This window comes from Monodelphis domestica, chromosome 4 (genome assembly GCF_027887165.1).
Source record: "Monodelphis domestica isolate mMonDom1 chromosome 4, mMonDom1.pri, whole genome shotgun sequence".
Taxonomy (NCBI): domain Eukaryota; kingdom Metazoa; phylum Chordata; class Mammalia; order Didelphimorphia; family Didelphidae; genus Monodelphis; species Monodelphis domestica.
Genome location: NC_077230.1, coordinates 135,074,253 through 135,088,506, shown reverse-complemented (window position 1 = coordinate 135,088,506; position 14,254 = coordinate 135,074,253). Strand labels below are relative to the sequence as shown.

General features: G+C 33.3%; 1 protein-coding gene across 1 annotated transcript in view; it reads right to left on the bottom strand.

The window, feature by feature from the left end:
• Window positions 1-14,254, bottom strand: part of THSD7B (thrombospondin type 1 domain containing 7B) — a 1,225,997-nt gene that overhangs the window by 660,845 nt on the left and 550,898 nt on the right. The window contains exon 7 of the mRNA XM_001364165.4: window positions 12,571-12,768. Coding sequence (XP_001364202.1) covers window positions 12,571-12,768 — 198 coding nt within the window. The remainder of the gene's footprint in view (window positions 1-12,570; window positions 12,769-14,254) is intronic.

The window sequence follows — 14,254 nt, the reverse complement described above, 5'->3', positions numbered from 1 at the left end:
CATTTTATTAAAGTAAAAGAAAGCAATTTGAGCAATTGCTTTAACACAAAAAAGGGTAGAGAAAATTTTAATGACTGTACACTTTTTCCAAAGGCAGCATGAAGGCCTTCCACATAAATATGGTGACAGTCAAGATGCAGGACTCCTCCTTTCCTCAGCACCCACCAATATAAAATACCTCAAAAGTCCAAAAAAACCCAAATTCATAAGAATGAAGGGACTCTACAGTAGGGCACAGCATTGAAGGTATGTGGGATTTGGGCATTTCCATACTATAAGGGGGTAAAAAAGCTCCCATCAAAACACAAGTTGATTTACCCTCCCCCATCCCACCTAGGGAGACAGAGTCAGAACCAGCGTGTGCCAGAATCAGCAAGTGAGAGGGGCACCTCTAGAGTGAGTATGGGGTATTCTTTGGGGGCTGACTAAGACTACCAAAGGCCTACCCCTGAGAGCAGCTACACCTGAAATCCTAGCAGGCTGAAGAGTGTAGACCGTGGGCATTCCTGGGAAGATAACATAGAGAAGAGCATAAAACAGGAGAAGCTGTGGAGATTTGAGAGCTTGCCTCAGGCAAAATCCTTGCTCCTTGACCCCATACACAGAAAGCCTGCCCATCTCACTCAGATTTCTGACTAAAAAGGGAAGGAAAAACCTCCACAGTGATGGTAAATTGTGCCCAGTAGCTACAACCTCCTTCCAACAAACAAAAAAAAAAAAGAGAGAAGAAGAGGGGTTTGGCCCTGTAAAATTTTTCATGGAGGAAAAACCCAGGCTAAAGATGAAATAGAGGAGAAAATTCAAATAAACTCAAAACCCTCCAAAAACGGAAATTGTCCATAAGATTTTTTTAAAAATTAAATTGAAGCTTATCAAAAAATTGGAAGCCTTCTGTCAAGAAAAGTGGGAAATAGTTCAAAAAGAAAATAACAGTTTAAAGGACAAGGACTCTCAATTGGAGAAACAGCTAGAAGCCACAAAAAGCAGGATAGACCAAACCAAAAAGGAAAACCAGTCCTTAAAGACCACAATTAGGCAATTGGAAGCCAATGATCTTGCAAAACAGCAAGAATTAATAAAGCAAAGTAAAAGACTGACAAAATAGAAGAAACATAAAATATATCACTGAAAAGATGATGGATAAAAAAACAGAGAATGAATAGACATTTTGAGAATCATTGGTCTACCTAAAACCCCCCAAAGAAACAGAAATCTTGACATCATACTATAAGAAATCATTCAAGCCAATGTAAAAATAGATCTGATTAAAAGGGATAGGGAAGGTAAATATATACTGATAAAAGTAAGTACAGACAATGAGGAAATATCAATAATCAACATTTATGCACCAAATGGTATAGCATCCCAATTTCTAAAGGAGAAGCTAGTGGAATTGAAGGAGGAAATAGATAGTAAAACTATACTAGTGGGAGACCTGAACCTACCACTATCAAGTTTAGATAAATCAAATCAAAAAATAAATAAGAAAGAGGTAAAAGATGTGTTTGAAATCTTAGAAAAATTAGAGTTAACACATATAAGGAGAAAAATAAATAGGGGAAAAAAGAAATATACCTTCTTTTCAGCAGCACATGGTATATTCACAAAGATTAACCATGTACTAGGTCATAAAAAGATGGCAAACAAATGCAGAAAAGCAGAAATAATAAATGCAACATTTTCAGATCATAACACAATAAAAATAATGATCAGTAAGGGTACATGGACAGTCAAATCAAAAATTATTTGGAAATTAAATAATATGATTCTCCACAATCAGTTAGTTAGAGAACAAATCATATAAACAATTAATAATTTAATTGGAGAAAATTACAATGATGAGACATCCTTTCAAAATCTATGGGATGCAGTCAAAGCAGTACTCAGAGGATAATTCATATCCTTGAGTTCATATATTAACAAATTAGGGAGGGCAGAGGTCAATGAATTGGACATGCAAATCAAAAAACTTGAGAAAGAACAAATTAAAAACCTCTAGTAGAAAACTAAATTAGAGATCCTAAAAATTTAGGGAGAAATTAATAAAATCAAAAGTGAAATAACTATTGAACTAATAAGTAAGACTAGAAGCTGGTATTTTGAAAAAGCCAAAGGCAGCATGAAGTACATTTTTAGATAATATTGATAATCATCTTTTTAGAAGATAATTTGTATACTTTTTGTCTACTTCCCCTTCATACCCCCTAGGTGAACATAAATAAGGAGAATCACAAATAAGTATATGCATTCCACATTGCAGAGGTTTGGGGGCACAGTGTCCCTGTGATCTGTAAGATCCACTTAAAATTTATTGCCCATTTCTTCCTACTAGAGAAGAAGTTTGAATATTTCCTTTTTCTTTGGTGAGGTCTTTATTGCATATAGTTATTTTATAAAAAAGATAAAATATATTTATATTATACAATACTATGTGTGTATTATGTATTTCCAAGTTTCTAAACTTTTCTTTCTTGTCTGCCACCTTTCATGTATTGTCTGAGTCTTGTACAAAACTCTCAAAAATTTCCCATTCAATTTCTGATGCTGACCCATAGGGTATCAAAACTACAATCTAGAATGTTGAGATTTAAAAGAGATACCTGTAATTTGAAATAATTCTTCTCTTTGATAATTTCTCTAGAAATATTATTGCTGTATTATATTCATCAGATCCCAATATTCCCACATATTATACCTTTCCTTACTTTTTCAGCCCAACTCTTGGGGGGAATGGGGACATAGAATAGCTAAACTTGTTACTTTTACTTACTGTCTTCTCACTCATTATCAGTTTAATATGATACATCAGTTTTCACCACAATTCCTCTCATTGAAAATACTGATGCCAGCTACAAGTTGATAGTCTAAAAAGATGAGAAACTGAAAATTAAAGTCCATCTTTCTAACCTTGAATAATATGCTTCATCTATTTTTCTTTCTTTGCTAATATGTGTCATAGTTTCAATTATTTGATCTTTAGTAATTCATTTAAGTAAAAAAGCAAGAAAAAAGAATATTTACCTTCATCTTGGTTTTGACAGGATAATATCTTAAATATAACCTTTCTAGCAGGAAACATGAAACAAAAGCTTAAAATTTTCATTTCTTGGTTTCATAAAAGCATATGACTTTTATCCTTTTGATCTGTTGTAATTATATGCTAGCATTAGAATTTCTGTCCATTGTTATCCTGTGAACCTCAAGACAAGAAAATAAATAGAATAAGGTATTTACAAAATATACGCACACTTATTTTTCTGTACCAATAATATAGTCACCAAAAAGATCACCAGTCTCTTCAACCCAGACCAAATGTTCACTAATGATTGTGCCTATTCCTGGAACCAACACTGAAACTGTAAGATAAAGATTTTGCAGAGGTTTTGATGGAGAAATCCTAACAGAAATAGAAATCAAGAACTAGAAGAATTTGTTAAAAAAAGAATTGGATTGGAGAAAAGAAATTCAACTTCATAGATTTCATCAATTTAACGAATGGCTCTTGTACTAAGAAATGTCATGTTCAAGTGAGAAGAAATAATCTGACTTAAATTAGGTGGTTTAAAAGAGAATAATTTTTCAGTAGTGAGTTGTTAGGAACTTGGAAGAGAATCATGTGGGAAATTATGGAATCCCTACTTGTAGGTTTTGTGTGTGTGTGTGTGTGCACATCTATTTTTGAGTCTATCCCTGCAAATCCTGTAAGAGGTAGTTAGACAAGGTACCGTTCATGGTGTCTTCTCAATCTGATGATTAGAAAGAGATATCTCACTTCCCTCACTTTTGAACTTGCATTGTTCTAAATCTGAAATAGGTGTCTAAGTTAATGCCCTTCTCTCAAACTCTCTTCTTTCACTATGAAAATCTTTTACCATGGTTTTTATATTTTCAAACTGAATTATTATTTTTCTGCTCAGCTAAAAAAATTCATAGAGAGAACAGATGAGATATGGCCATATAATAATCTGATTCAGATTTTTAAACAAATTTGTCAGTTCTTAGACATACAAAGGAGTGTATTCCTTCAAACTTCCTTGGGAGACCATATATTGATGCCAAAGTTGCTGTCATTGCTCTAAATATTTTGGGGATTTTCTTCAGAACTTCTGGCTTAGGGTTTCAAATATGCTAAATCTTGGCAAATTTTTGTCCTTTAAGATTGGATTTGACTTTTGGATACAGCCAGAAGTCATCCAAAACCAAGTTAAAAATTCAAGGGACTGATCAAACTAGGTAATAACATTTGAGATTTTTTAGAAAGGAGATATGCTGATCAGTAAACTTGTGTGAGTTTGTGCTTTATAGTCTCTGGAATCAGTAACAAATAATTTATTTTAGCAATAGTTGCAATACTGGAACAGATTTATTATGTACTAAGTTGTCTACTTTCTAACAATAATATTAATTTAGATATATAAATTGTGGTAGTTCTTTTGTTATGCCAATCATACTCATTACTTCATAGTTACACATGATATATAGATGTTCTAGTATTTGATTAAAGTAGAAATCAGTAATTATTCCCTTGTATTGCAGCATTGCCATGAGAACAAATTCCTGGAATAAAATTAACTGATAAATAATCCATATCATGTTCTTTATAAAATCTAGTTATAGGTATATCACTAAAAGAGAAAGCAAACAGAAATCCTCTTAAAGCCAAAGGAAAAGACCACAAAGTATAAGTAAAGTATTCTTTAGGCATAAAAGGAGAAAAGGGGGAATACATAATCAGTAAGTTTAGAAAAGAAAGAACGTCATATTTATACATAGATTTGAAAGAAGTCTCTTTTGGCTTTGCTTAATCTTTCACTATTCAGATAATTGACTGCTTACTAGAAGCTTTAGAATGGAGGATGGGGTTTGACCTTGATATTCACAGGAGTCAAGACACTGCTGGAGAAAAAAGACAGGATATTAAACAGATGTATGTTTAGTTGGATCCTAAATATATATATATATTTTAGAATAGTAGAATATCCGAGTCACTTAAATGGTTACTTTACACATTTTTCACCAAATAGAAGTCAGCCAAGATAATTATTTTGGGGGTTAGATCCCCAGAAATATATGGTAGTTTAGCTAAGATTAAAGATCACTTTCTTGGATTTTCAAGGTTAATGATGCAGGGTAAAAACTGACAAAAGAGTTTCTCTGGAATGTAGAGGCAATGCCACATTAATGACAGAAAATCATTTTTCATGCCTTCTGTGTAAATATATATGTCGCTTAAAGAAAACATTTGCATGGAAAAAGTCTAATACTCTGGTGAAAAATAAGAAATCTTTTATGCAAGTGGGCATTGAGGCAACACAAGAGAACTCTAAATCCCATGTACCTGTCAGTATGTGAACTCTGTTCTTTCTGATGTATTAAACTCATCATCATCTGCTGGGATTTGTTCCCCAAAAGTACAGAATACACACTGGAAATCTGTGCAAAGGAATGTATACTGATTACATAAACACCTCTTTACTCTGGGCCTATTTGGTATATTGCAAAGTAGTCAGAGTCCAGTGCTCAGGCTTCAACACTCTGAGGCAAACTGAGAATTTTCCCAGGAACCTTTGGAGTAAATGGCCCCTGTTGTATCATGGAGGCAGTCGGAGATTCAGAGAATTTTATAGCCTGAAGGGACCATGAGATCATCCAGTCCAGGCTCCTAATTTTATATCTTAAGAGAACAAGATCCTTATTCATTCAAGGTCACACACATAAAATTATTAGCATAAGCAGGATTCAAACTCAGCTTCCCTGACTCCAAATCCAGTGCTTATTCTACATATCAGCTGTGGCAGGCCACTTCCCTAGAGAGAGTTCTCACTCAATAAAGTGTCCTGACATTATGGGAATTTTCCCATGCTTCTCTGAAGTCATCCTAAATTCAATAATTTATTGATAATTGTAATTAAAAGTAAAATTGAACTTTATAAGCAGAATTTTTTTTAAAAAATGAAGAAATGAAAGATTTATAAGGAAAATCAGCCAGGGGCTACATTTTTATGTGGTTCTCTACTGAAATTTCAAAGTGCATGTGTTCAAGGAAAATAAATGCCTTTTTATTACTTATATTCACTTGACTTCTAGTCACCTCTGTGAATTATAAAATATCAAAGATCACTGCTCTCTGGCCTCGGTGTGATTAAACTCAAAAATGACAGCCATGGAGTTTTAAGTCTATGGGAGTCACGTGCTATGAGTATTTATATAGTACTTAAAGATTTGTAAAAAGTTTTACAAATAATAATATCTCACTGGATCCTCACCAAAAAAACAAACAAACACACACACACACACACACACACACACACACACACACACACACACACAAAACAAACCTTGAGAGGTAGAGGCCATTATTTTTTAAATTTTTTTTATTGTTTTAATTAAGTTTATTTATTTAATTAATTTAGAATATTTTTCTATGGTTACATGATTCATGTTCTCTCTGTCCTCCTCCCACCCCCTCCCATAGACATCTAGTAATTCTACTAGATTTTACATGTGTCATTGAGCAAGACCTATTTCAATATTATTAATATTTGCACTAGGGTGATACTTTAGAGTCTATATACACAATCATATCCCCATTGAACCACGTGATCAAGCACATGTTTTTCTTCTGATTCCCACAGATCTTTCTCTGATGTGAAAAGTGTTCTTTCTCATATGTCTCTCAGAATTGTCCTGGATCATTGGCATTGTTGCTATTAGAGAAATATATTACATTCAATTATGTCACAGTATATCCCTCTCTGTGTACAATGTTCTCCTGGTTCTGCTCCTCTCACTCTACATCAATTCCTGGAGGTATTTTCAGTTCACATGGAATTCCTCCAGTTCATTATTCCTTTTAGCACAATAGTATTCCATCACCAACATATACCACAATTTGTTCAGCCATTCCCCAATCAGAGGGCACCCCCTCATTTTCCAAATATTTTCCACCAAAAAGAGTGCAGCTATGAATATTTTTGGACAAATCTTTTTTCTTTATTATGTTTTTGCGGTATAAACCCAGCAGAGCTATGGCTATGGATGGATCAAAAGGGCAGGCAGTCTTTTAAAACCCTTTGGGCATAATTCCAAATTGCCTTCCAGAATGGTTGGATCAATTCACAACTCCACCAACAGTGCATTAATATCCCAATTTTGCCACATCCCCTCCAGCATTGATTACTTTTCTTTGCTGTCATATTAGCCAATTTGCTAGGTGTGAGGTGATACTTCAGAGTTGTTTTGATTTGCATCTCTCTAATTATAAGGGATTTAGAACACTTTTTCCTGTACTACTGATAGTTTTGATTTATTCATTTGAAAATTGTCTCTGCATATCTCTTGCCCATTTGTTGACTGGGGAATGGCTTGATTTTTTGTACAATTTATCTAGCTCCTTATAAATTTGAGTAAGTAAACCTTTTTCAGAGGTTTTTGTTTTAAAGATCCCCCCCCCCCAATTTGTTGTTTCCCTATTAATTTTGGTTGCAGTTTTTTTTGTTCAAAAACTTAATTTAATTATAATCAAAATTATTCATTTTACATATTGTAACATTCTCTATCTCTTGCTTGGTCTTAAAATCTTCTCTTTCCCACAGATCTGACAGGTAAACTATGTTCACCTAATTTACATGTAATTTCCTTCTTTACATTTAAGACATGCATCCATTCTGAATTTATCTTCATATAGGATGTGAGATGTTGATCTAAAGCTAAACTTTCCCATACTGTTTTCTAATTTTCCCAGAAGTTTTTGTCAAATAATGGGTTTTTATCCCCATAGCTGGGATCTTTGTGTTTATCATACACTATCTTGATGAGTCATTTACCCCAAGTTTATTCCACTGATCCTCCCTTCTGTTGGTAAAGGTCATTATTATCACCTTTTACAGGTGTGAAAACAAGGCAGAGGTTAAATTACTTGTGGAGTCACACAGCTAGTAAGTATAAAAGAGTAGATTTGAATACAAGTTTTAATGGCTAATCTAATGACTAGAAATGTCTTCTAAAAGATGAGAATTAAAATATCTTCCTATCCTATCTCAAATAAATCTTAAGTGAGTTAGATAAAATAATTTATATTCAAATACATTGATATAGTAAATTACTATACTAATGAGAGAAATTACAATCCCTCATTACTCTTGGATATTATTTCTACTATATTCTTAGTTAAGGGTAAAAAGATGAGACAACTATAATTCATTTGGGAATGAGGACCATATCATCATATACTATTTGTAATTTCTCATGTGTTTTCCTGCTTAAAAATAAATTTAGTTGTTTCACTTATTTAATAAGCATTTTTAAGTGTCTTCTATGTGCCAGGAACTGTGCTAAGCTCTAGAAATACTAAGAAAGGTAAGAGACCATTCCTCCCATCTAGAAATTCATAATCAACTAGAGGAGACAGCATATAAATACTGATATACAAACAGGAAGAAAATGAAAATAATCAACAGAGGATTGATAATTCAGAGGGAATGGAAAAGATTTCTTATCGAAATAGGATTTTACCTGAAAGAAGTGAGTGAAGCCAAGAATTAGAGATAAGGAAATGGAACATTCCAGGTCAGGGGAACAGAGAGGCAGTGTTACTGAATCAAACAGTACATATGGAGAGGGAATAAGAAAACTGGAAAGGGGGAGGGTGATAAACTTTATGAAAGGCTTTGAATGTCATCTAAGGGATTTTATTTAGTGGTTATATTTATGAGTTTGTGTTGGAAACTGAACCTCAATTTGTTTTTTAATTTGTAAGACAGACTTTAAACAGAAGGCCAGATTAGGGGGAGTTATGGTAAATATGACAAATGATTGACTGAACATATTTTAGAATCATTCTATATGTCTTAGCTATATCCAGAGTATAATCAGTTCTGCTGAAACACTGTAATGTGTTTCAAAAAAAACTAAATTCATTCACATATGACTAATATATTAAAGAATATTTTGAAAGTAATATGAACTTTAAGTTTGCTTCTTTGTAATTTTTAATGACAATAATTTCTAATAATTTCTCCAAGATATCAATGAGAACACAAAAAAGTACATCACACAAGATATAATCCTTTCAATTATTACTTGCATTAACTTTAAGCCTTGTTAAGGTTTATTGAATATCTTCTGGTGTAGGTGAAGTAGGCACCTCCCATCTCTGCCTCTCCTACCATGACCTTAGGAAGAGGCCCAGAGTTGAGACTTGCCCAACTTGTTTTTGCAGTCCAGGTCACAACAGGTAGTGAATTCTATTTATTGTAGTATTTATGTATTTCTTTATCATTTAACATGTATAAAGCTATGCTAATTTAATTAGGATCTTATTTTTGTAGGGTTTTTTCAAGCATTCTCCCTCTAACCACAATACCCCTATGACTTTTATTAAATGATTCTATATAGAGTAGTGCTTTTTAGGAACTAAGTTATAGCAGAACTGCCTGAATAACATAAACACAGACTTTTGCACCAAGTTGATCTCTGGTGCATTGAATGGTTCAAGATTCCTTAGTATAAATCTTTTAGTTTATCCTTTATAATAGACATTAGAAAAGCCAGGATGATTCCCTGAGGAACAGTCTAAAAGATCACTACTCTCTGAACTATATGTCATTATACTCTCAAAAATTACAAGTGTAGATACTTAAGCCTATAAGAGTTCTACATCCCTGACTATTCACACATGTATTTTGGTGATGTGAACAGAAAAAAATATAGTATTCAATCCTGAAAGGGAATATATGAGAGTATAGGATCATATATATAAATATGGAAGGGATTACAGAAACCTCATACAATTCCCTCAGTGTTGAGCTGGAAAAATTGAGACGCAGAGAGCTTAAGGGATTTGCTTGAGTTCAAATAAGTAATGAAGTTCAGAGTCTGGATTCCAACCATAGAAAGAAAACTGGATCCAGAGCCAGAGTGCTATGGTTCTATAATTTGAAAGAAAGATACATACTCAAAAGAGTGTAAAATATTTTAATGTACAGAAGCAAAAAGCAGTGATTAGAAAGCTTCCATGTGGTCTTGGTTGAGCATGAGAAACTACAGAACTGACCTTTCCAGGTCCTCTATAGACAAATTTTGTTCTATCCAATTTTATCTATGTCCTCCTTTCATTTTCTTTGAGCATTTTGTTTGGGATTGCCCTTTGCCCTCATGACATCATTTTTATACCACACGTAAATTTCCTCCCATTTCATTTACATTACCAGCACCTTGAAGGCAGGAAGTAAGTTGTTTCTTAACTTTGTTCCTACAGTGTTCAAAATAGTGCCTTGGATATAGTGGATGCTTAATAAATGTCTATTGAATACACACATGTATACACATGCAAATATTTATATAAATTAAATATATGCTACATATATTAAAATATACTATGTGATGTAACTTTTTAAATACCAGTTTTAGACTCAGGGATAATATTAAGAAATTCCTCAAAATTGCAAAAAACAACATAAAACAAGTAATGAATTAGGAATGACTAGATGAAAAATACCAAATGCTCTCAGAAATTTTAAATAAATAAATGGAAAGAAAATTATTAAACATGCCCTCAAAGCTTTTTTATCCCCCTAATCATTCAAATGAGTGTCAACAATCCTGTCAATTCCAATAGCCATGAAAATTCTTTAATAATATGTGGAAAATGTAACAGAGGAGCACTTCTTTGCCAAACCTCTATCATCAATCTTCTTGAATTAGCACATAAGCTGAATGGCTAAAAGCACAAGTAGAACACATTTTCAGTTTCTCCCTAACAAAAAATGTCTACAGCTACCAGGAGGCCCACAGGTCTTGGAAACTATGGCTCTGCTGCTGTACCTCAAAATATGATCAAATGAAAAAAACCCAAGTATTATAATATCCTAGTGCCCACTAGTCCCCCTCCCTAAATGCCACAATACTCATGTGTTCACACACACATTTTGAACAGAAGTTGAGAGACTAGATCAAAGTATGAATACCACTCATGTCTCAAAAACAGTAAACAAACCTATAGAACTACTGAAAAATTAGGGGGGTGGTTACTTCTACAAATGATACAGGATGTGCAACACATAACGGTAGTAAGAGAGTTAGCCAACTAACCAGAAATAATCTCATGTCAAATCTCAAACTGACAGTGCATGAAAATAAGTCATTTGTCATTAATTATCCAACAAACCAAAACAAATTTCTTCCTTCAATTTGGGAGAAAACAAAAAAACTTTTAAAAATTTATTCTAAACTGCATTATTCTGATTTTATATTCCTTTACTAGAATTTTATCTCTAAAAGAAACTTTAAAAGAAAATGCATGAATCCAAACTTAACTATATTGGAATTAATTTAATAGTTTAAATAATAAATTTCATATTTGTATAATGTATTATAGTTTATGTATATGTGTTTGTGTATGTGTATATATGTGTAAAGTTACATATTTGTTCCTGTTGGCCACAGTGCTATCAGTAATGTCAATGACTATGCATGCATGTAGATATTTGAGTAAAAAGGAATAAAGAAAACAAATCATTAAATGTGCAACTAAACATAAAGTAGTGGGAAAATATGCCATCATATAAAACATAACCAGTGCATGTATGTGCCATATACATAATTCTGTGTAATTTATCTATATGTGGTATAAGTCAATTCTCCCTGGTATGTGCCATGCTTCTGTGGTTACTAAGTATACTACATTTCATTATGTACCTAGCTTGTCATTTCATTTCAATCCACAGGATACTATTAGTCAAAACATTTCATAAAACACAAACATATACAAAATACCACTGTTAACACTCTCATGGCAGGTCTCATCAATAGAGATAATGAATTTTCTTAAAGTCTGATTTCCTTTTCTTTTTAATTCAGATAAAAAGAAAATTTCATTCTCATTTCCATTTCCATTATCAATTGGTTTAAGTATTTCTTCAATCACATTTCATTTCAGACAACAATTGTACAGGCACTGGAAGCTCATTAATCAAGGAAACACACCATTCTTAAGGGTTTTGTAAGGAAATTCAAGAATATTTTCTGACAACTTTTCTTTTAAAATATTTTTTCTTAGAAATGTTTAGTGTTATCACTGTGATTGATTCTAGTACAAATTCTAGTAAGTATCTGATATTGTGGAAATGAAAAGATGCCACTTTGAATTTTTTTTCAACTTGGCAGGAGTTTCAGTTCTAGAATCTTTTTCATTGCACTGTTTATTAATAATGTATAAAACTGTGTTTTAAACTGACTTTGCAAATAAAAAATAGAAGCTTGTTCAGCACAGATAAGTTAAAATTCAACCAAATGTTTTCCTTGATAAAATCAGTACCATGGAGAGTTCCACAGATTGACTTTTTAGAATATTGGTACATAATAATCAGGTCTTGAGCTTTGGTTGTGAAAAAAGATAGTCACAAGGACCATCTTGGTGCCAGGATTTCTAGCAATGTGCTATTGGATTTAAACATCCATACACTGAAATAAAACTTGTTTTTCTCTCACACATAAATTACCTCTTCAAGAACAACAATACATACATTGGCTGAAGCCTTTTGACTCCAAATTTATGTTACTACTTCCTACCTCTATCATTCTGGCAGACAGCTTTCAGAATATGATGTCCCAAGCCACATTTTCCATGATCAGGAATGCAGACCCCTTCTGACACAAGCCATTGATAGCACATTGGATCATCACAAGGAAGAGATTCCACCAAATGTGGGCAATTTCCATCAGGTCCTGTGGATTCCATAAGGATATGCCGCTGTCTCAATCTAAACCCTATGAAAAGCAGGAAAAAATATAATTGAGTTTCACATGATTTTATTCAAACAGAAGAAATATTGATTGTTTAATTGGAAAGAAGATTAATTGATTATTCATGCCATGGAACTAGATATGACTTTAAAAGATGGGGAGGTGGCTGAGATAGAAACATTAAAACAAATAGTACACATACCCAAGGGGATTACAAGCTGGGGAGATAAGATCGTCTCATGAGAAACAACTTAGTTACACACACACACACACACACACACACACACACACACATATTTAAATCAAAGGAAGACAGACAGATGCTTGGCAATTATAAACTTCAAAAATATGCAAGGAAGAAACATCTCAGAGCTTCAGAAGTCTATGACTATGACTATCCCTCTATAAATTATAAAATAGTCAAAGTAATTTCTAATTTGCCTTTCTTCATGAGATTATTAAGCTTAGAGGAGGAAGTCAGAAAGGAGGTCTTTGGCTGGGCTATTCTTCAAATGCTGTGCAGACAATTTATCTGGGGGAAACATTTTAAAAATCAGAGAGTGTGAACTCCTAAACCAAATAGAAAAGAAGTACAGGTAACAAGTTCCCAAAGAACCAATCTGTATAAACATATTTGTCAATCCTCCAAACACCAAAAAGAAAAGGATTTGTGATGCTGTGAATATGATGTGACTCTATGTGTATGAACTCCCCCTAATTCCCAGTAAATCATGTTTGACATTTAAAATAAATCCTGGAATAATTCTTGGGGCATGTAGCCTTTAACTAGTTTCTCCTCGGTTAGAAGGCAAATTTTCACAATTTGAATTTAGGTCATATAACTCCTCTACAATCTACTACTACTACTACTACTACTACTACTACTACTACTACTACTACTACTACTACTCTTGTGGCTGATGTTGCTGCTGCTTCTGTTGCTACTACTACTACTGCCACCATGACTGATTAATAATAATGAGGAGGAGGAGGAGGAGGAAGAAGAGAGGAGGAGGAAGAAGAGAGGAGGAAGGAGAAGGAGGTTGAAGATTCAATGCATTGGGCACTGAGCCTAGATTTAGGAAGACCAGAGAGAAAAACTCACACTCAGACACTAGCTGTATGAGCCCTGAGCAAGCCACTTAACCTTTGTTTGACTTAATCTACCGGAAAAGGAAATGGCATACTACTCCTCTAACTTTGCCAAGAAAATTCTATGGACAACTTTGACATGATCTGATCCTTGGTGGTACAAAAAGTCAGACACAACTGAACCAAAACAAATATTAATATTCATAAATATTTTTTATAATTTTAAATCTATAACCTCATATTCTTTAAAAGAAAATATTTAGGCTTTCTTCATTATATTAGTAGATAAGTTTCTAAATAATAAAGGCAGTTACAAAGCAGGCAGTGTCCATCATAACATGGATATCTGGATACCCAGTTACCTTAAGGATCTTAATTCCACTGAGTAGCATTGTCCTGTGCACATTTTATCTCTAAA